The sequence below is a fragment of the Centroberyx affinis genome, unplaced genomic scaffold (assembly GCF_046629955.1).
Source record: "Centroberyx affinis isolate AG114_WGS23_722 - 3 ecotype Tasmania unplaced genomic scaffold, CSIRO-AGI_Caff_v1 ptg001521l_1, whole genome shotgun sequence".
Classification (NCBI taxonomy): Eukaryota; Metazoa; Chordata; class Actinopteri; order Beryciformes; family Berycidae; genus Centroberyx; species Centroberyx affinis.
This window is the reverse complement of record NW_027279983.1, coordinates 277,819-299,830: the sequence shown is the minus strand read 5'-3', so window position 1 is coordinate 299,830 and position 22,012 is coordinate 277,819. Positions and strand designations below refer to the sequence as shown.

The 22,012-nt window shown below is 39.3% G+C and overlaps 4 protein-coding genes across 5 annotated transcripts; 1 reads left to right on the top strand and 3 right to left on the bottom strand.

Moving 5' to 3' along the window:
* Nucleotides 1-57: 57 nt before the first annotated feature.
* LOC139650628 (cell division control protein 42 homolog) lies at nt 58-5,152 on the bottom strand. Of its 2 annotated transcripts, none has more exons than XM_071527351.1 (6): nt 5,046-5,152; nt 4,324-4,458; nt 4,089-4,161; nt 3,875-3,984; nt 2,810-3,007; nt 58-1,904 (listed from the first exon to the last, which is right to left on the bottom strand). In XM_071527351.1, the coding sequence occupies exons 2-6, from the start codon at nt 4,426-4,428 to the stop codon at nt 1,815-1,817; spliced, it is 576 nt and encodes a 191-aa protein (XP_071383452.1). In that variant the 5' UTR covers nt 4,429-4,458; nt 5,046-5,152; the 3' UTR covers nt 58-1,814. The 2 variants fall into 2 exon arrangements, with proteins under 2 accessions (XP_071383452.1, XP_071383453.1); XM_071527352.1 differs by lacking the exon at nt 58-1,904 and adding an exon at nt 1,932-2,617.
* A 1,076-nt stretch (nt 5,153-6,228) lies between these two features.
* On the bottom strand, nt 6,229-8,034 carry LOC139650637 (CMRF35-like molecule 1). Its single transcript, XM_071527363.1, has 4 exons — nt 7,997-8,034; nt 7,528-7,893; nt 6,933-6,993; nt 6,229-6,750 (listed from the first exon to the last, which is right to left on the bottom strand). Exons 1-4 carry the CDS (start codon nt 8,031-8,033, stop codon nt 6,582-6,584), a joined length of 633 nt encoding a protein of 210 aa, XP_071383464.1. The 5' UTR covers nt 8,034; the 3' UTR covers nt 6,229-6,581.
* Nucleotides 8,035-11,375: 3,341 nt separating this feature from the next.
* LOC139650607 (acidic mammalian chitinase-like) lies at nt 11,376-14,757 on the top strand. The gene is made up of 11 exons (XM_071527322.1): nt 11,376-11,400; nt 11,539-11,568; nt 11,754-11,955; nt 12,119-12,175; nt 12,281-12,446; nt 12,758-12,882; nt 13,077-13,200; nt 13,397-13,582; nt 13,790-13,909; nt 14,170-14,311; nt 14,432-14,757. Exons 1-11 carry the CDS (start codon nt 11,376-11,378, stop codon nt 14,755-14,757), a joined length of 1,503 nt encoding a protein of 500 aa, XP_071383423.1.
* Nucleotides 14,758-15,627: 870 nt separating this feature from the next.
* Nucleotides 15,628-18,738, bottom strand: mfsd4ab (major facilitator superfamily domain containing 4Ab). Its single transcript, XM_071527357.1, has 10 exons — nt 18,509-18,738; nt 18,119-18,317; nt 17,606-17,848; nt 17,219-17,381; nt 16,929-17,044; nt 16,600-16,773; nt 16,281-16,428; nt 16,120-16,190; nt 15,855-15,975; nt 15,628-15,719 (listed from the first exon to the last, which is right to left on the bottom strand). Exons 1-10 carry the CDS (start codon nt 18,736-18,738, stop codon nt 15,628-15,630), a joined length of 1,557 nt encoding a protein of 518 aa, XP_071383458.1.
* Between the last annotated feature and the right edge of the window lie 3,274 nt (nt 18,739-22,012).

Genomic DNA, 22,012 nt, shown 5'->3' with positions numbered 1-22,012 from the left:
GACCAGGTTGGTTGTCACCTTGTTTCGCTAACTATCAAGTCAGTCAACAACATAAGATGTTTCAATTAAGGTTTATTCATAATACTGGTTTATTGTGATGTTTTATCACAAGCAAGATACAGTACAATTTTTAAGTCAAACAGAAAAAAAAAACACTCTAAGATAACTTATTCAAATCTATTACAAAGTAACTTTATCAACATTAATTTGATTTCAGCTTCACCTCAGCCTCTCCGAATCTCAATATCATCAATGCATGTCATGTTTTCATTGGTCAATTAATAAGTTAGGAGGTTGTTCTCAGTTATAGATCAAACCCACTGAACAGGTGTAGCCATAGTATTGGACACGATTGCAAATAATACAAGCTCTCTCATTCAAAAGTCTACAGAATTTCAGAGAGTGTAAAGCAGTTCATAAAGCAAGTATTGTCAGAATTTGTCATCTGACTTTCTGGTGCAGCAGCTTAGCACTGAGTTTGTTCAATTTACAAATTGGTACACTTTCCTGGGTTTGTAAGCCGATTAGTAAAATGTAAAAAAAAAAAAAAAAAAGCTACCAGGAATCAAACACACCCGACAAAATTCAACTAATTCAACTTGTGTTGATTGGAGGATCAGGACACACATGGCCATGACCTTGCTAACCCCTGCCCATCACAAACAATGAATGATTTAGAGACAATTTTGTGCTTCATTTCTCTCAAATTGGGAATGTACAGTAACTACATTCCATCACTGAAATAATGTGTAAAATGCTCATCAATCCAAAAATATTTGTGATGCTCACCTTCCAATGGAGCGTTCTTTTTTTTTTTTCATATTCCATACATTTACCACTTATTTGTCAGCATCTCTAGATTTTTTTTTCCGACAAGTGTAAATTTCCCAGGTTTTGATTTGGCAAGCTAGAACTAACATGGAGCACAGCCTAGAGATGTCATACTCCTTCAGAGATTACTTGACATTGAACATTTGACCAAGTGAAAAAATAAATGATTAAATCTCCAGGGCTTCTCCAAAACCGTTAAGAAAATTATAATTTTCACAAACATTTCTAGATTTGGAAAACGCAATTTTCAAATTCTGTGACTTTCCCCAAGATTTCTATTGCCAGAAACCAAGTCAATAATGGAAAATTAAACAATAACATACACTGTCAAAAAAAACTGAGCTGCAAGTGCCAGGGATGCATATACAATACGAACAAAAAACTTAAAAAAGGAATGGCATGAAGACTGGCATTGGAAAAGGCAAAGGAGAAGCATCAGATGTAGGAAATACTAAGACGGCACTAGAGCATCTCACTGCTCCATCATTGTCAGGAGCTGTGTGCCTCTTCCAGCTCAATCAGTCACTAATGGACAACACAACTGCCAATCATTAAAGTCCATGAGACTACACAAACATCATTTCAACAGCGGTTCCATGAAAATACCATTTCAAGATGTTACATAAAATTGTTCTAGTATAGCAGTAAGCCTATACTTCTACCAGAATGAACTGTAAACATACTGTAATCAAACTCAACAGTTGTTTGCAAGTGTCTACCACAGTTTGATAATAACTCATAGTAAATGATTACATTTTTCGCATCCAGTGTTCATATCATGTAAGACCATTTTGAAAGTCTCAAATCATCTCAAACAGCATCGCTAGGTACTACATCTTAAAATCTTGTTCAACATATCCAATAGATATCTGGGTTCACAGAGTCTATCAAGAGGCATATACTTCATGAAGGACAACAATATTCTTCAATACTGTTAACCTAGACTTAGGAGCTGGTGTGGAGAGACAAGGCCGGTCCGAAACTTAGAGCAGTACACATTTACGTTTTTTCTTAGGTTCAGGAGGCTCCAGGGCAGCCAGTATTGCCTCATCAAACACATTCTTTAATCCTTTCTGTGGAAACAAAACATTCATATTCAAAACAGAGCTATGTTTCAAATACAAATTGACAACTTGTTCAGGGAACTGATTGCAAATGAAAGTTGACTAGAACTGGAGCAGGGCAATCAAAATTTTCCTTTATTCAAATAACATAATACAAGACTCCCCCTCGTGATCAAGTTGTCTGAGTTAAGACAAAAGCCAATGGAAAAGTTTGATGTTGCAGTGGTAAAAAAAATTAATAAATAACTTCAGTATTACTGTCCAAGACAGCACATAGCATAAATGCTTTGTAGGGGTACAAACAAAACTGAAGAATTAAAGACTGAAGTAATGACAGAAATTTAAGTTAAAAACAAACTCAGTTGCGTACAGCCACATGTAAACTTGCACACTAGGTGCTGAGAACAGAAAGGAAAAGTAAAGATTGGCACCCTTGTCGTTTAGCCCAAGGCAGCATGGGTAATTGTGATTTGGCCAAGTTGAAACGAAAGCAAACATGAACAGATGGGAAAAAAAAGTTAATGAGCACAAAGTTTAAAAGAGCATCATGGTTATTTTAGTGACAAATAGACATTTCTTTACGATGAATAAGCAGCAGACAATCAAGAGGCAAAGCAAGATTCAAGAAGACATCAGAACAGACAGCACTTTCTCTTTCTCTGAGTTTCAGGGGGCTCTAAAGCGGCTAGGATAGCCTCATCAAATACGTTCTTCAGTCCCCGCTATAGAAAGAGGAAAGAGGGGAGAAAGAAAGGCGGACAACACGAGAGTTAGATCCAAGATGGAGTTTTTAGCAAAAGATGTTAGCAAAAGATGGAGCAAAGCATTTCACCATGGTTAGGCAACTAACTGACATTTAAGGCATACGCTCGCCATACTAACAACACACACTGTTGCTAGATGCAATGTCTTACCTGCGTTAGGGCTGAACACTCAACGTATTTGACTGCCTTAAGGTCACGGGCCAGCTTCTCTGCTGTCTCGGGGGTGATTGGCTTCTGTTTGTTCTTGGCTAGTTTCTCCACTGTGGAGGGGTCGTCTCGCAGGTCAATCTGAGTCCCTACCAACAGGAACGGGGTCTTGGGACAGTGGTGAGTTATTTCAGGAACCCACTGTAAGAAAGACAAAGGCAAAATGCTCATCACCAAAAGGAAAACACGCTAATTTTAAAGTTATTTTACATGTAGGACATTATTCATAAAAATGCTATGAAATCATTTTTGATGACAGTATAATTCTGGCAAAAAAGATGATTGTCACCATCATAAACAGAACCCCCATCACCTGCTTTATACTTTTATTTGGACCAGTATCTGAGATAAGAAGACCAGGATCAATGTGCTGTGAAAAATGGCTTCCAGTGCCCAGTGGGCGGCAGGAAGGTTACGCGGCAGAAGCAGCAAGGAGGGGAAATATTGTAATAGACTGACAGAAACAGACTGGCTTACAGGGGACTAGAAATGGAGCAAATGTTGGAGACAGGTGTTGTCACACAAGCCTGAATGCACAAGGTGCAATAATTGACATGCGCTATTTGATGTCTCTATAGCAGGCAGCAGACTTGAGGTACCAGCAGCACCAGCACCTGCATTTCTTCATTGCAACGCAATATGATAGCAGTCCAGCTAGACTATATAGGCCTACAGTTGTTTTTTTATCCAAACATCTTATTTACCCACCTTTTTGGACTCATACATGACAGGATGTTATGGGATTTCGATAATTACATTTCTTTCATGAATGTCTTGGTACCATACTTACAGACAATAACATATTTACAGAAAATCCAAAATGTTTAGTGTTATTTTCAACACGGAGTTACGATTCCAACTGTCATCAATCAATCTATAAACTTAAACGTAGAACTTCATAATTCTAATACAGTAGAGAGTACCAAGTTGATTGTTACAAATGTGGAGTAAATCATTTAAGAAATTTTAATTTCAGCTTGTGTGATAAAGGCAACAACATTTACTTACCTTTTCTTTCACATTCTCGAATGAGGAAGGTGAAACAACTGAGAAACAGACTAAGAAAACATCTGTCTGAGGGTAGCTTAATGGTCGTAACCTGTCGTAATCCTCCTGACCTGTAAAGAGACGACACCACAAATTAACTTACCATGTGAGAAACTAAAAACTGTACTTCATTCAATCAATTATGGAATGACTTTCAAAGAAAAAATAGTTTTACCTGCTGTATCAAATAAGCCTAGGGTGTATGGTTCACCCCCAATCATTACAGTTACTGCATAGTTGTCAAACACCTGTGTTAAAAGAATGAAAAGAATGTCAGAGTGCCCATTCAATATATTTAATGACTAGGGTTGTGTGTTTCTTTAATGATTTCAATTAAAAGTTCAGATCCAAAAAATCTCATTGTCAACATCCATCTAGGCGTGAAATTACACCAAACTTAGGCTACTTACTGTTGGTACATATTCGGAGGGGAATTTGTTGGTGGTGTATGAAATCAATAGGCAGGTTTTTCCCACTGCTCCATCACCGACCACAACACACTTGATAGTCTGCATCTCTGTGCTTTCTGGTTCTGCTTGCAATAGCTGGCAGAGGACAGATGATAGCTCATTAATATTTTCGCATCATGTGAGTATCAGCCTTGAAATGATGATCAGTGTATGCCTCGTCTAATTGCTAATGACACACTCGGCTGAGCAAAGAATTCAAAGAAGAAGGGCTAACGTTATGTTTCCCAGGATTAAGTGTCACACCCCATCACCAACACTGTCTTGCATGGCAGACGCGAAGCTAACGTTGGCTAATGACAACGTTGACTAATCGCTAGCTACTTTGCTTGTGCCTGTGAAGGAGGTAGTTGATCGATCACGCAAAATGACGTTATCGACGTTACACTGAGCGTATAACAAACATGTAACGTTGTTGGATTAACAAAGAATAACGGCTTGGCTGCCGGTCAGCAAGTTGATGCTAGCAACCGTAGCCAATACTAGTTAGCTAGCTAACGCTAAGCCCAAACAGACGGCCGGCTGACGTTAGCTTGCTAACTAGCATAGTTGCTGTAACTGATTTCCTGTTAGCAAGGCGAAACATAAAACGAATATCTGAAAGTATGGCTATATGTGTGAAATAATTGCAGATGGAAATGATAGAAAATGTTTGAATTTCCTACCAGTATCCCTCTGTATATCTGCAAAGCTTTCTGCTTCGCCGGGCGTTGGCAGCAGCAACTTGCTTCAGTGAGGAGCTGAGCTTCAAGTCCAGACTTCCACCAGCGTAAAGTCTGCCACAATATAAACAATATCCGGTCATACTTTCCAAATAAAGGTGTTGACATGCTTGGCAACGGTTGACAGGACCAACGAATTTTTAAAGATTCCAAGATGGAATCAGCATTAAATTAAATACAATTGTCCTTTTTCCCCAAAAATATACTTTTCACATCATATATTCATATTCCTACGATATTTTTGTCCTGTACATCCCGATTATTTGTATTTTTCCAGTGACAAATGTTATGCTTTTACTTTGAAAGTGTATTTTCCGGTATTATTCCGGTTACCTGCGGCCGACTTGACACACTTAGAGTTTAGACGCAGAAGCGGTGACGTAACCTCCTCAGTCCCTCCTCAGTTTATTCCTTGGTTCCTTTCCTTATCTGAATCTGAGCGCTGCCTCATCCACAGTGCTGCCACCGAAGAGTATAAGTACCATGAGAAAATGTCCAGTTCAAATGTATATACTACTACTACCACTACCACTACTACTACTACTACTGCTGCTGCTGCTGCTGCTAATAGAACTAATAACTGAATTGCAAATTAACCAAGTTTCAGAGTGCTATGACCAAAACACACATATTAACAGTCACCTACAACTTATGATGCTGTGGCAAATAAAAGGTAGAAAGGTAGTAAAAGTAAACTGTCCTCCAGTCAGTGATCATAACAAAGAAACCACCACCAATATAAATAAAAATCTATAATATTTTCAGAAAAGCATTATTATGTTTTTTTCCTTTAAAGAACCATATCCTCATTAACTTACACCAGTCTGATAGTATAATTTATGCTATTAATTTATCTCATAAATATTTATTTCAGACTAAAATTGCTATTTCGCCAAAACAAACCAAAAAAATATGGATAAATTGAGTTTAGATGGGTTTGAGAAAATTATTCACTTGAATGTGTGTAGCTGTATGACTGTAAAGAAGACTATTGTCCAGCAAACCTTCCTTTAAAAAGATAAATAAAAGGGAGAAAAGCACATCGCACAGTTAATTTGTTGTCCATATTTCGTTTTTATTACCAACACTTTGCAAGAATTGAGCCCTTATATCGGCATGAGGGCATTGTGTAGGAAATGCTCTTTTTCTGCACTTTAGATCTTTGGAGTACAACACTGGTGGATGTTGGCTTTATCTGAAATTCCTATGAACCCAGACAAACGTGGTTTCGACACAAATGGAATAACAACCTCCATGATCATCCAACAGAGATGTGCATATAAATCAGCTGCAAGCCTCAGAGGTTTCAATCAGCAAAGTACTAAGTAAAAAAGTCACTTTTTAATTTGATGTTTAATTTCTTGCGACGAACAGGTTCAGCTTATTCCAGACACTGGTAGAATGTGCATTGCCAGAATGCATACGTGTGCGTGTGTGTGTTTGCAATTCACCCATGAATTGTTACTGTGCAGGTAAATCTTAAGTGGTATCGTCACAATTTGAGCCATAGACGTGAAAGTTTTGACAGTGAGTTGGTTGGCGCTGACATATTTTCGGCACAGTATTTATCCTCCACACAGCAATATGTGTTGCTGCCAAACAACACAACATTAAAATGAAAAGGATCCAACGTAGAGTTGCCCACCAACTAGAGAAAAGAAAGAAGAAAAAAATCAATAATTGAGATTAGAATTATCTTACTTTGGGTTTAGCATGTTATTGTTCACATGCTTATTTGTTTATTCATGTTTACTGTTGGTTAATATAGGGTGACTATTGTTTTATCAATGTAAAACTATCAGCAATATTATTGACATGATGACTACTCACCTTATTTCATTGTGTTCCTGTATCACTACAGTGGTTGGTGTGGTGTTGGTAGGCGTCATTACTGTGAAAAAGAACACCTTGCATTAAAATCAAGAACTGACATCTTCAGGCAATATGTTTTACAACAGGGTTAGACTTATATCTCTTTGCCTTTGATTAAATATCAAATACTGGCCGGCCATGTTTGTCCACAGCTACCACTGAATATGAAGAGTGGGTCACCCAGTTTCTTTTGTATGAGTTTTACTGTCCCATGATGGTCTAAATACTGTTCAGATGCTTTTCTGCCCTGCCAGCTATAAAGAATAGAAAGAAAATAATGAATATTTGTAATTTTTGGGCATAAAACTGGAAAAATTCAAAGCTATTGTCTATTGGCACAAAATCAGCTATCAGCAGCTGCAATACAATATTGGTCTTGAAAGCACTCCTTGTTAAACTTGAAAGTTTAGAGTCATAGTTACATGAATTTAAGACTTGTGGTTTTCTGGGTCAGTTTTGAAACATCAGTATCAAAGCATCACTATCAAGTAGCTGCCATAGCATTGCTTCACATTTGATGATGTTCCCCAGCCGACCCATGATGAGGTGATACCTGAGTGGGAGACCAGGAGCTTGACACCAGTGTAGACATTCCTCCCAGACCTGGAGATGACACACCAGTACTTGCCCTCATCACTTTGCCTGAGCGAAGTCACGGTCACATTGAAGAAGCCTGCGTCCTTATCATCAACGATGGAGCATCTCTCCCTGCGTCTGTTCTTGGGTGTTTTCACCACTATCTTACACAGCTCGTAAACCTGTCCCTTACACCAGTACTTTGTGTTGTCCCTGTAAAAAGGGTCATACTGGCAAGAGATTGTCACAGATCCACCGTTTTCTGCTTTTACCACCGCTGGAGCCGACAGCTGAAGTGAGTCCACTTTATGCCTCATTAGCCAGAGGAGGCAGAGAAATGGAGCTGCAAAGTGCAAAGAACATTTCACATTATATTAGTACATAAAATCAAGCATTCTTTCCAAGTTATTCTGCCATTAGAGAGCTATTAAAAATGCGATCATTACCATTAAGAAAGTTGACATATAACCCAGAGGCCGTCATGATGGAGATGGAAAGAATAGTGTGAAGTAGAAGAATAGCGTGCAGTATTTAGGGCTTCCTCTTCTTCCTTCCCCTTGGTCATGTTGAGCAATCACTTGGTGGTTGGGTAAATCAATGTGATGACATGAATGTTTGTGTATGTTTGTGGTATGAATGCAATCTGAAGATGATTGCACATACTGTAACATTTCTCTCATGTTGTGTATATTTTCCATCAGTGTAAGCACTATGTCCAGTTTGCTTACATACAGCAGGTGGCACCAAAGACCTGACAGTCAGAGGTCACTGAAGGTTTTATACTGCGCTCTACTGCTGTAAATCAGCTTGAAACTTGCTTGAACCAGCTTGAGTCATCTTGTTTCTAATGGTATTTTAGAAAGCTAGGTGGATTGGTGTCCGGATAAAGAGAAAAGCAGATCATGTTGAATTAGGAAGGTTGCAGATTTTGCTTTCCTTTTCACAATCGTGCATTTTATTCCTGTTGTTGAGCAGCAGCCTTGAGAAAGCCTGCACAGTCAATATGTTTTACCGAGTTTTCTCCTGCCCAGATATTGCTCCAGAGGTCCCTAAACTAAAGCAACAAATTGAGTAATGGTGTATCCATCCGTAACATTATCCATCACTGTATTTAACTAAGCTAATTCTGTTTTGTTCCCAACTGATCAGTTGAGCAGCCCATCAATTGATAATCTAGTTTGCAAACATTATTTGCTGTGGGACAAACAATATTATCTTTTGCCCTATTAATGTATCTCATACATGTCATCTGTCCAGACTTTTTCTCAGGCTTTCATTCCTCTAGTTTAATTGTTTTCCTTTTGCCATTTTGTGCCACTTAACAATTTGCTTTATATGGCGTCATTGTTGCCAGCATTATTATTAAGAAAGATTCGATTTTTAGATTTCTTTCCATGGACTATGACTTTTTTATTGACTGTTGACTTGGCAACAGTCTACTCTTATAGACTTGAGTTGGCTTCAGTGTCAGTGGCATTAGGTCTAATCATGTCACAGTTCATGTTGTGTTTTTGTGTTTGATGTTACTTTGTCATCTTAGTCTTTATTGAGTTTTTTCTCATTAACAGTTAATTACTTTGTGCTACTTACAAGAAGAATGAAAAAGGATGTATTATTTGTTCCAGTTCAAATTGAACGGACATTACCCAAAACTACAAACTATCATCTTAAATTGGGATTTAATTGTTTGTGTTATTGAGCAATTTGCTGTTGTTGTTGTTTTTGCTACTGCTGTTAAAACTATTGTAGAAGTTATTAAAAAAGTAAAATTAAGCTTATAGTAAGTGTAGGAAACAAAATCATATAGATAACAACAAATGGCAATACATACTTGAGTGACTTTATCTGAAGGAAAGTTTCATTATAGAGAGCAATAGTATGAGATTACAGTAAAGTACATATCTTTGTTTGAGTTTTACTGAATGCTGACAAAGCCAACACAAGGTCACACTGAACTGCACACACCATAATTAAAGACATGAAATCCAATCAAAATTTGTCCAATCTATATTTATTCACAATTTTATTGTAATAGCATAGGAAATAAAGTCTCACAGTCCAGGGAGAAACTTGAATGGTGTATTTGAAGTTTGACTCTTGGTGACTAAGGGTCACCCCATGGAGGAAAAAACAGAACTTTGTTGGTGACACATGCCATGGTGGTGGGGAACCACCCTCAAGGTTACACCATCGATAAACACAAGTCTGTTTTTGAAAAAATTTGACCTGTTTTTGTGTATAAAAATGACATATTTTAAACCTTTTGACAGATGCTGTTATTATGCCTTGGATAATTTAGCCTGTTATTAGTGAGCTTTCATTTTGTCAGTTGTAGCCAGAAACAAGAGAGAAGAGCTTTCATCTCCTAATATGTGACATTACACTGATCTACAGCTCCACAGAGAATGAACTGCAAAAGATGGAAAAGTGACTGTGACAGAATCCAGATTATTTGCTGGGGATGATTTTCTCATGCAGAACAAATAACACTACTAGAGTATGAAGCATGTTTTGGTTTGTGAATATTTAGACTAACATTGTATGAGGCCACAATGCTGGAATTCTTTTCTTTTTACTGGAGCAGTTCCAGAATGTACATCTACTGTAAATTATATCACAGATTATAGTTTTGGTTCCCTGATTTGCAGCTTGGAGAAGGAATTCACAAGTGCTAATTGACCCGTCCTAAGAATGTCATAAGCATATCCTGAGTGAATTCTTAAATTGGAGCGGTTTTCACCTCTAACCAGAGCAAAACAGTGAATTAACAGAGGTGTCCCTTTTCCAGACCCCTTGACATTTTCTTGACGTCTTTGCTGAGACACACCATGAAAAAGTAGGCAGGGTTGCTATGGAACAGCAAGCAAATTACTTCTGCTTTCAGCCCCCAGCTCAGCCAAGAACAATGTTTTCCGCTGACACCAGCATATCTTTGATTCAATATTACATAAATGTATTGAGATAAGATAGGCTACATTATAATGGGAGCAAAATGATTAGATAAGTTCTCCACTGACCCTGTGAATGCTTTCTATTCTAACGTAAATCCCTCTTTATGACATATCACAACCCTCTCTTTTATCATGCATAGAGTTGTCAAACATATTTATCATCACATATCAACAATCTAAATACTTTTCAAAGGCAATTTTAGCACTTGTTTATGTGAGCTGTTAGATAATATTTTAGGTCACCATTCAGCAGGGACAGCAAAAGTATATTTACTGCATGACATGTCTGGCATATTTGATAAGAAATCGTAGATGAATGCATTTTAGTCACATTAGTCATCTCGTTTCTCTATATCTTCATGCATAGAGCTGCCAATTTATTTATTACCACAATCTAAATACTTAAATTCCCTTATGTGAGCTCTTAGATAACAATTTTCATTACTATTTGGCACAAACAGCAAAAAGTATATTTACTGTATGGCAGGTCAGACATATTTTGTCAGAAATTATTGTAGCCAAATCCCAAACAAACATTTGTGGTATAAACATCTACATGTGTTTTTTTAATGGCCTATTTGCAGCAGAATTTGTGTTTGTACTGTGTTTGCTTTGGTTGACTATTCATGAATTAGTCCTTCACACAAGGAGAAAGCTAAAATTGGCACCGTGTGCCTGTGGAGAATATACAAGAAAGCATGATAGGTAATCGCATCTTGTTCCTTATGTTAGCACATTTTATAATCTTTTGTGAAACAATCTTTTGCAAATAAACCCCTTTTTGGCAAATGTCCCATATTAGTAAAGTTTGAGCAAATTGAGTGTGTATAAAAGGGAGTGCACCTGTCAGACAAGCTCTTTGTACGAGGCAATCATGGGCAAAGTATTGTTTGTGACGGGTAAGTCAACTGCACTGCATGTTGAAAAATGCTCTTGAAATTATAATGTAGATGATCACTTCCAAGAATTGGACATCCATTCTTTTTCTCTTGATTTGCCTTTGGTGGGAGATAACCATGTGACTTTTATTCTTACAGCTCTGGCCCTGCTGCTGCATGCGCAGCTTGGTAAGCAAACTCACACACAAAATATTTGTGAATATAAGAAAAAATGATATATCACATTTTTGTGTGTATGTGTTTTTTTTATTATTTACAGTCAGAAATTGCATTGCATCATGTTTGGTCCTTACATTATATAACCAGTTGAATATATTCTAATTATTTCTTTAAATGTCAATTTTCTATCAAAGGCTCATCCTTCATTCTGTCATGCTACTTCACAAACTGGGCGCAGTACAGACCACCCCCAACCATCTACATGCCCAATGACATCGACCCATGCCTGTGTACCCATCTTCTCTATGCCTTTGCCACCATGAAGAACAACAAGCTGGCCACCTACGAGTGGAATGATGTGGAGCTCTACGGCCAGTTCAACGCCCTGAAGAACAAGTGAGTCACTAAGAATCCAGTTACTGTGCGTGCGCTGAACTCTCTATGAATATGCCTGTGTGTGTATTTTCCTTGGGTATATGAGAAAAAAAATCGATGTTATTCTCTGTAAAGTCTCTCTAATAAAAAATAGTTTAGTCTAAAATGTCTGATTCTTTGGCAGGAATGGCAACCTGAAGACTCTCCTGTCCGTTGGCGGATGGAACTTTGGCTCTGCAGGGTGAGATGATCTATATCGATGATCTATCTATATCGATTTGCAGACTCGCCACTTTAAGCGATGGGGATTTTGTGTTTCAATAATAACTTTCTGTTCCCAAATTAGTTTCTCAGCAATGGTCGCCAGCCCTACCAACCGTCAGACCTTCATCAATTCAATCATTGTGTTCCTGAGGAAGTATGAGTTTGATGGGCTCGACATTGACTGGGAGTATCCAGCCAACAGAGGAAGCCCTCCTGAGGACAAGCAGTACTACTCCGTTTTCCTCGAGGTGTGTTAACCATGCCTGGTTTTCTGTTTGGTTGCCAGTTTTTCTTTCTCTCAGTGAGGCTTAAATAACATCTTATCTGATAGGAAAACCGAAGGTCAAATACATTATAGCTTGTCTGGAATTTTTCCTGGCAAAAAACTCTGGGCTACAATGAAGCTCCAAGGTGTTTCCCTAAAACCACAGGGCCCCAGTGAATAAATATTAAACAGATAAAAGCAGAACAACTTAAACTGACAATATTACAAATCTTGTCTTTCTGTAGCTATAGTTGGGTCAATGGTAAATCTCTTATATCTGTTCACATTCAACAGGAGCTGAGAGCTGCCTTTGAGGAAGAGGCCAAGAAGACCAACAAGGCTCGTCTTCTGATGTCTGCTGCTGTGTCGGCTGGAAGGGGAACCATTGACTCTGCTTACCAGATCCCCAAGATTGGCCAGTAAGCATATGAAGCCATATAGGTGTTAAACACACTTGCCTTAATGCGTGCCACTTTAACAATATTTTAACAACATAATGGGACACATAATGAGATGTGACAAATCTGATCCTCACTCCTATTCCCTAAAATTAATTACTTTAAGCTGCTAATTGGTCACATGGTACCTCTTCCCTTGCGTTTTCCACTCCCAGGTCCCTGGATATGCTCAATGTCATGACATACGACTTCCACGGCTCTTGGGACCCCATGACAGGCGAGTGCAGTCCCCTCTACAAAAGCCCTGAGGACAACGGTGGCTTCATCTATTTCAATGTGGTGAGTAGAGGAACATCTCCAAACACAATATGTTAATTGCCAGAATTGGCTCTGTGAAAGTAATACATCTGCATTTTCTCTGTAAACGTACATCAGTAAGTACATGCAAGTACATGTGTGACATTAAATCATCCAGAAAGTTGTCTAGTTCAATAGCCTACATGTGTAATTCCAAAGCCGTTTTACTTTGTTCCAGGACTATGCCATGAACTATTGGAAGAACCAGGGAGCCCCTGCTGAGAAGCTGATCGTTGGTTTCCCTACCTATGGCAACACTTTCACCCTTAGGAACCCTGCCAACCACGGTATTGGAGCACCCATCGCTGGTGCTGGAACTCCAGGAAAGTACACACAGGAGGCTGGAGAACTGGCTTACTTTGAGGTACACTTTCTTATTTCTGTGATGGAGCAATAAAGACTGGATTAGAATATGTTTATTTGGTGTTGATTCATTTTCTTCTGTTATGTTTGAGAAAAGCATTTACAAGTTGCTTGCCAAATGGTTGGTTCATCATAATATGATGACTTTGGATGAGGAAATGAATGGGTTTGTTGGCTGTTGTTAATACAGTGTTTTGTTAAATTACAGATCTGTGGATTTTTGAAAGATGGAGCAACTGAGGTTTGGAACCAGGCCCAGGATGTGCCATATGCCTACAAAGGAAACCAGTGGGTCGGCTATGACAACATGAAGAGCTTCCAGATCAAGGTAAGGAAGCGATGCACAGAATATTGCCATTTGTGAAAGTGTACCCTGGCCCCATAGCAACTCATTTGATGTGGCAAATGCATGTGAAAGTTTGTATTTCATGTCTCTTGCTCTGTATGTATGTATTGCTGCAGTTATCATCAAGCACTGTATCAAAGTCTACCAATAAATGTTGCTACAATGTCTTTGGCCTCAGTTGAAACACCTTGTTAAATGCTTGGTCCATGACAACTGATATGCCCCCTTCTGGCTGTCTGTAGGTTGACTGGCTGAAGAAGAGCAACTTTGGAGGAGCCATGGTGTGGACCATTGACATGGACGATTACATGGGCACTTTCTGTAACCAGGGAAAATACCCACTTATCAATGTCCTCAAAAAAGGCCTCAACCTGGAACAAGCGTGTAAGAGTATCTTAACACCCTACTCATCAGTGATCACTGTGAAATCCACATTGACGTTTTCAGAAAAGAGGTCATTAAATGATAAATTAATCTGTTAATGTAATTTCTGGTCTTTTTCAGCTTGTGCCCCTCCTGCCACTCCCCTTCCTCCAATTGTAGGAATGAGCACCACTACTGGAGCTTCTGGAGGCGGCTCCAGTGGCGGCTCCGGTGGAGGCTCCAGTGGAGGCTCCAGTGGTGGTTCCAGTGGTGGCGGCTCCTCTGGTGGAGACTCTGGTACCAGTGGCATGGACAGCGGGTTCTGTGCTGGAAAGGCCAGCGGTATGTACCCAGACCCAACAAACAAGAACCAATTCTACAACTGCAGCCAAGGCAAGACCTACTTCCAGCGCTGTGCCGCTGGTCTGGTCTTTGACACCGCCTGCTCTTGCTGCAACTGGCCCTAAAGCCGAAGTTATAGATTGACTGGTTAACTGTTCATATGCCTCTGTTTTAGATTTGTTAACTGTCTCAAAGGCATAGTAATGCCATTCTGAGTACAAAGTCCTTCCTACCAAATTGGATGGGTAACAATGTTAAATTTGAGGCTGTCTTCTTGAGTAGTTAATTTTGAAAGCAATCAAATAAACATTTGAATTGTTGAAGATGTGTTGTATTTTCTTGACTGAGTTGCCAATTATAATAAACTCTCTATGGTATCTATCAAAAATATTCAAACTATGTCCACTGTATCAATACAATGTTTTCACTGTCTTAATAATATACACATAATCCAGTGTGTATACTTTCATTAATGAATCCACAAAGAAATGGGAAAATAAGTACAGCCCAAACATTTTATGAGAAAACAAACAGTACAGTTAAAACAGATGATCAAATCACTCTACATCTGATGAACCTGAAGCCCAAATAAAACTTCATACAGCATGAGTATATTCCCAGAAGCAAACTGTTGACATAATCACTATTATATTTTACAAATCTATGTATTGTTCATTTAGAACACTGATGCAATATTTGATGAACACTGTCCTCGATTTACAAAAAAGAAAAAGAAGCTAAAAGTTTGAACTATCATCTCTAACAGTGGCAAACTATCTACTTTGCAAACTGGCTATGTGAGTATTGAGTTATGTTATCTCCAGCACAATAAAAGTGACATGATTTGGTACACTGAACATTTGTAGTCTTTTAGGCAAGATGAATAGTGGTCAATTTGATGATATATTTTTGTAATACTTTTCCAAACAATTCCATCTTCTCCAGTAGCTGGTAAAGAACAACACTGGGCAGGCGACACACAGCTGCTGCCCTCCTCAGCTGCTCTCCTCCTCTTTCTGTTCTGTTTTGGCAGAACCATTCTGCTCTGCTGCTGGCTCCTCCACCATGGCTGACTTTTTCATCGTTCCTGTTGGGATGCAGGGGGGAGAGGTGGTGGGGTGGGGGAGGATGAAGAAGAATGTGAAATGAATGCCAATACACTTTCATCATAACTACACTTACTGATTCCCAGGCAGTGTGAGGAAGCTGGTTAATAGCATACCTGTGAGGTAGTTTCTGTGCATCCGGTGGAACAGTAAGAGACCAAAGAAGAGGATGAAACCAATGCAGCCTATGATCATTCCACACAGCAGGAAGCTGTAGCTGCCTTCAGTCTGGATAATCTGGGGATGAGACGGCAACATTAAGCTACTAGGACTTCAGTCTACATCTCTACTGGGTTTTTGTTTGTTTTTGCCAATATCATTTCCCTGATCTCCCCATTTCTATATACACACTAATGATAACTACACACTCATCAGTCTTACCGAGCCAACCAGAACCTGCATAACCATCTCTCCCATTCCTGCACTTGTTACCAGGACTGAGGTTGCACATCCTGCAGTGAGAAAGAGATGCTTCATATTATGTTCTTACGTTAACTCCATTAATGTGTTATCGTTACTGTGCTATAGCTACTTCATTGTACCCTGGTAGTCAAGGATGTCTTCAGTGTAGGCAAGCATACAGGGGAAGATGCTGCTGAGGAACAGCCCACATAAACAGGTCCCAACAAACAGAAAGACACTGTTGGTGTAGAAGATAAGTAGCATCAACACTGTGACAATGACACCTGCCTGTAAGGACAAAGGAGAGAGAGAGAGAGAGAGAGAGAGAGAGAGAGAGAGAGAGAGAGAGAGAGAGAGAGAGAGAGAGAGAGAGAATATAGTCAGGAACACAGGAATTTAGTGATGACTATGTCTCATTGTAATGTGATGGCACCCCAATGGCACCTCTAGTGGCATTACCAGGTTGAACATGAGCAGCCTCACAGGCTGGAAGCGGTATGAGAGAGGAATGGACACCAGGCGTCCAGCAGTGATCGCTGCCCAAAAGATACTGGCCAAGTAACCTGCTGTCTTATGGGTCAGTGACATAGGCGGTGCCACGGCATAGGTGTACACAAAGCCTGCATAGGCACCCTGAAAACAGAAATGTAAGTCCTTAGATATGTTCTGCTACCTGTGTTTTATGTAAAAATATATTTTGGCCCATATTATATCTATAAGCTATTCACAAAACGATATTCCTAAATATCATTCATATAATGTCCCTCATATTTGCACCCCTCACTCACCACAATGCCATCGGTCATGAAGAGCACCATCCCACCGAGGATATGAATCATAAAGAAGGATACTGGCAGCCCACGCAGGTTATCATTCTGACAACAGCTAAAGATATCCCCATGACCTGTGACAGAGCAAGCATTCACAAATGACAGATTATAGCATATAAAATGGCAGTTGTTTTTTTAGCTAAACTGATTGAAAACCCAGGGAAAGTATGCATTAAGAATCTTAAAAAGAGTTCTGTTTGAAAACTTTTCCTCTTGGGTTTCATGTATCACTGTTATTAGTTTTCTACCTCCAACTTCGTGTTCTTTCTGCTCCGTCTCCGGACCCTCTGCCCCCTGCTGGTTCTCCATGGCCAGCTCATCTTTGTCCAGAAGACGAGGGGTGCTGCCGGGGCAGCATGGGATCAGCTTCTCCCGGTACATCAGGAACAGGACTGCGATGGGCACAGGCAGCTGGGGGCACACAAATGATAATCAGATCAATTTCACCCATATTTTAATCAAAGTTCAATCTTGAAACCAATGAAAAAGATGTGTTTAGACTATTCTTCACTGGAGATAATCTCTGGGGACCGGCTCAAATCTGGTATAAGCTTGGGATGAGTGCGACACAGTAAATCAAGAAGCCATGAAAAAACTAACTCTGCTCTCATATTTAAGTCTATTCAGCGTCTTACATTGATAAGCGCCATGATCCAGAAAGCGTAGTGCACAATGGACTCCTCCTCCCCTGCTTCGTGGGGCAGGTGGCTCTGGGTTATGTTGTGCTCTGCTATGGGACTGTTTCTCAGCATGTTCCTGAAATGATGCATGATCTCAGTCCCGTTCCCTGTGTGGTTCCCACAGCCCGTCTCTGAGAGGAAAGGATCTGCAATCAGTGGGCTCACCAGGGCTCCAAACCCAATGAAGAAATGGAGTGCCTGCAAAGTACAGAAAAGGACAGAGTCATTACTTAACTAGTTTTTTGTTTTTGTTTTAAAGAAATCAGTATAATTGGCTTCTAACTGGACAAATATATATATTTAAACATAGTGTCAAAAATTCTAAATTGATGTGTGCTTTATTTATCTTGCGAAAGAAAAAAAGTGGACACATTACTTGCATTTTTTATAATGTCTGCTACTAACTATTCATTGAATGTGAATGCTTCTATAGATACAGTGCTGGTGCTTTAGTCCAGGTTTTGTCACCTGCAAGAAGACAGCGGAGTCCTTCTGATAGATGGTCACCAGTTGGATGTTAGCGATGGTGTCAATAATGCCCATCGCCAAACCGGACACAGCCATGGCAATGGCCAGCAACATAACATTATTGCACAGGGGAATTATGGCAAATATTACAGAGATGACGAGAGCAGAGACAAATAAGGCAGACAGAGCACTGAACAACCTTTAGGGGAAAAAACAGAAAACAAAAACAGTGTTAATGAAGGTCAACAGTTCCTGGGCTGAACATGGCAGCTTTTGTGCGCTCAGTAGTCACATGAACATGCAAACAAAACTGCACTTATCTAACATTAGAATTGCTTGTAGTATCTGGGGAAGAACACCCCAGCTGTGAGTTCATGAACAGCTACTCACGTCTTCTTGAAAACACCGCCGATAGAGCTTCCAATCAGCAAGCAGAACTGCTGGGCAAAGAATACCCATGTAATCTGACTTAGTGTTGAGTTTGTTTGACATTGCAAGTCCAATATTGTAGGTCCAAGAAAAGCAATGCAGAGTCCAAAACTGAAGAAAACACTCCAGTAGGTCAAGGTGTGATGGGCATTCCTTTTGAACAGAGTTAAAATCCGCTCATCCACAAACATCCTGGCCAGTACTTTTAAGAGAGTAATGTGTATCTCCTCAGCACAACACAGAAAAGATGTAAGTGAAGAAGACTGCCAAGGCTTTTACTATAAAGTATAAGGATTTCAATATATGGCAGCGACTCTGACAATTTTTACTTAGGTAGATGCCAGTTATCGTATGATGCTTTCCATTCTTGATTTCTTTTAAAGCGTTTCAGGGTTAGCTCCCTCCTCTTTGAGTTGCTTCACTGAAAAGGATGTCCTCTTGAGTTAATAGGTGAAGTGGAGACCTCTCTAACAATAATATGCCTATTTGAATTGTGTCAATGATTTGCTGTGAAAATGAATCTCTGTTGAAATGCTACCTGAAAGAGTACATTTGTGTGTCATAGCATTTCCAGCCCTGTCAATGGAAAATGTATCATACAGGAAACAATGAAGGATGACACAGATGTTCCTGGTGGACAGGTTGTTGTTTTGACACACCTGGATAGTCCTGCTGCGCTCATGGAAGAAGCTTGTGCTCCAAAATTGCATAATGTGCCATAAATGTCCATAAAATATAGAGCAAAAAATACATTTTATTTTCTCTTCAGGATTACAGATCTCTGTTATAGCATGATGAGGTGTTCAGCTGTGACTACAACTGTCATAATTAATTTATAATGATTTATATCATGTATCATTTGTAAGAAATCAGCTTTCACTTCCCCTTCCTCTCATACTATTTTATCCCAGCTCCATGAAATTACAGTATTTTGAATCTTTCTGAATACTGTAACCAAGGAGACTAAAGGATGTCTGTGGGCTTTGTATTCTCAGCATGGACTTGTTGAAAATTAGTGAAAACATTAATACTTGTGAGAGTCAAAGCAGGAAAAATTTCTGGCCCCTTTGACAAAATCTCATTGATACTCTCTCTGAATTATAAGTTCAGGGTGACTGAGGATGGACAATATGGCGGTATGACACTACAATGTTCAGCTTGATATAGTTTCAGAATGGATGTAAAACTGACAAGAAACTAGCAGGGATATCCCAAGGTTACTGCATGCTGATTTAGCTGTTTGGGAAGCCTAAACTTTTCTGTCCACTGGATATTGAAAATATGTGTCTTTCATAATGAATACTGATGAGTAATGATTTGTATTACTTAAACACTAAAGGGTATGAATAAAAGATAGGACTTAATACCTAATCTCTTTAATGATTGCATGGGACAAGCAAAGCTCTACTGGTTGTAGCCAAGTAGGAGCTTCCGGCAAGGTTGAAATGGGGGCAAGTAAAAAACATCACAACAGAGGCAAATCTAAACCTTGATTTCACTCATCTTTTAACTTACAGTTTACAGTTTAGGAAAGTAAGTGGCACAATAAAAGCCGATAGGAGTTTCCTATTGGCTTTTACTGTTCCAGGTACTTTCCTTGCATTAGCATGACAAAGTTGTTGTCTTCATATCAATATGTTTGATTTGTTGCATTATCTTCAATATGTTATTTTAGTTGTTTGTATCTTAAATATAATCTATTTGCTCTATTCTTATCGATATCATATTGGTTGCTGCTGCATTGACACAATTTCCTGGGTCATTTCAATTGTCACTTAACAATGAAGTATGATACATGTCTTGATTACCAGACTGATTTAAAAAAAGTCTTGTTTATTTGCTGGGCCTTTCTATCTGTACTGATGAATGCACGGTATTTGCTACTATTACACAACATGACATATTGTTCTGTGACTGTCTCCATACAGTAGAAGCATGGTGGAGGTGAGCGAAATGTGCCAAAATCACACGGCCTACAAAGCTCTCAGTTGTGTAACTGATTTGCCAACATCTCCTGCTGGGTGGAGATGCTGGTCTGCAACTAAACCTTGAGAAATATACGTGTTTATACAAAAGGCATTCATTAACACCCATCATCCCCCACACTTCCTCCTCTCGATATATACCAACACAAAGTGACTTTTTCAGGTAATTGTCAACTAACACTGTCAACTAACACGATTTCAGAGGTGTGTAAGGGGGTGTTAAAAATCAACAGCATTTTCTGGCCACTGAAGTAGACAACATCTCCTTTTGAAGGGACTTATAGTGCCAAAGCACAATTAAAAAATAAAGCAGAGTTAAGAATGAGCGCTGTATCTTTTTGGCAATCAAGGAACAAAAATGCGCTTTGAAAATGTGTGTAGACAAAGTGTACAACTGCTTCCTAATAGAGCACATGTTAGGAAAGCAAATGCAGCCTACACTTACTGTACTTATGCTTTACATTTTTGAAAATGTAAATACAGTTGGCATTTACATTTTCAAATAATTTCTTAAGCTTTCACTAAGACATGCTAATTAACATTATATCAATCTAATATGATATAAAACAGCACTGCACAACAGCACAATTCATTCTGAGATATTGGTTATGCGTGCTGTCTTCTAAATTTCAACACTAGATGGTGTAACTGTGCTGCATATACAGTATATGATCTACTGAAATATAGAAATAGAATAGCTGTAAAGAAGCAACAAAACCAGCCTATTAATTATGACATGAAATGAAAGCTATTGCTGACAGTTGACAAACACACACTCATTCTCGCTCTCATTCTCGCTCACACACACACACACACACACACACACACACACACACACACACACACGCACGCACCACAGTATCACAGTTTCTCTTTTGCAGCCTGTTGACACATGGTATGCTGGCAGTAATCACATAAAGAGCAAAGACATCAGGAACTGGGTATAAAGTGGGGAAAAGCGCTGTTGCCCCACTCCTCTCTGTCTCATCTCCATAGGCTGACATTTAGCCAACTCTCAATCAGAGGTCTGAGACAGTGCCAGGTCACCATGTGATAGGAATCTTAATCTGAATGCTCTACTTTTTCCTCTCTGCTCCTCATTTGTTCTCTGTTTCAGCTGTAGCGCCTTTTGCCTATATTTTCTTTTAGGGTTCAGTGAGCCTGCGGAGTAACATGCTCTTATTGCTGTATATGATCAAGGAAGGGAAAAATGCTATAAATTGCTTGATAATGCCTCCTTACAGGGCCCAATTTATTTCTTCATAAGCCCACGGTGTATATTTAGTAACAATTGAGTGAGCAGAAGAAAGATCTGAATGCCTGTGAGAAAGTCATGTGTTGTGTATTATTACTTGTCGAGTCAGGGCATATATGATTCAGTATATGCATTAACACAAATGAGGGGATTAGCTAAAGTAGACACGGCGCAGGCTCCTCTTAGGAGGAGGCAGTGGGAAATGTATCTGTCACCTATCCCCAT

Excerpts from the sequence above, each read along its gene's own strand:
- mfsd4ab (XM_071527357.1), bottom strand. The coding sequence starts at position 18,738 with ATGTTTGTGGATGAGCGGATTTTAACTCTGTTCAAAAGGAATGCCCAT. Across the intron at positions 18,318-18,508 it reads GGCGGTGTTTTCAAGAAGAC|GTTGTTCAGTGCTCTGTCTG; the intron begins GTGAGTAGCTGT and ends TTTCCCCTAAAG. Across the intron at positions 17,849-18,118 it reads ACTCCGCTGTCTTCTTGCAG|GCACTCCATTTCTTCATTGG; the intron begins GTGACAAAACCT and ends TGTACTTTGCAG.
- LOC139650628 (XM_071527351.1), bottom strand. The coding sequence starts at position 4,428 with ATGCAGACTATCAAGTGTGTTGTGGTCGGTGATGGAGCAGTGGGAAAA. Across the intron at positions 4,162-4,323 it reads CCTCCGAATATGTACCAACA|GTGTTTGACAACTATGCAGT; the intron begins GTAAGTAGCCTA and ends CTTTTAACACAG. Across the intron at positions 1,905-2,809 it reads AGTGTTCAGCCCTAACGCAG|AAAGGATTAAAGAATGTGTT; the intron begins GTAAGACATTGC and ends TTGTTTCCACAG.
- LOC139650637 (XM_071527363.1), bottom strand. The coding sequence starts at position 8,033 with ATGACGGCCTCTGGGTTATATGTCAACTTTCTTAATG. Across the intron at positions 7,894-7,996 it reads ATATGTCAACTTTCTTAATG|CTCCATTTCTCTGCCTCCTC; the intron begins GTAATGATCGCA and ends TGCACTTTGCAG. Across the intron at positions 6,751-6,932 it reads CAGGAACACAATGAAATAAG|TTGGTGGGCAACTCTACGTT; the intron begins GTGAGTAGTCAT and ends TCTTTTCTCTAG.
- LOC139650607 (XM_071527322.1), top strand. The coding sequence starts at position 11,376 with ATGGGCAAAGTATTGTTTGTGACGG. Across the intron at positions 11,569-11,753 it reads GCTGCTGCATGCGCAGCTTG|GCTCATCCTTCATTCTGTCA; the intron begins GTAAGCAAACTC and ends TTTCTATCAAAG. Across the intron at positions 12,176-12,280 it reads TGGAACTTTGGCTCTGCAGG|TTTCTCAGCAATGGTCGCCA; the intron begins GTGAGATGATCT and ends TTCCCAAATTAG.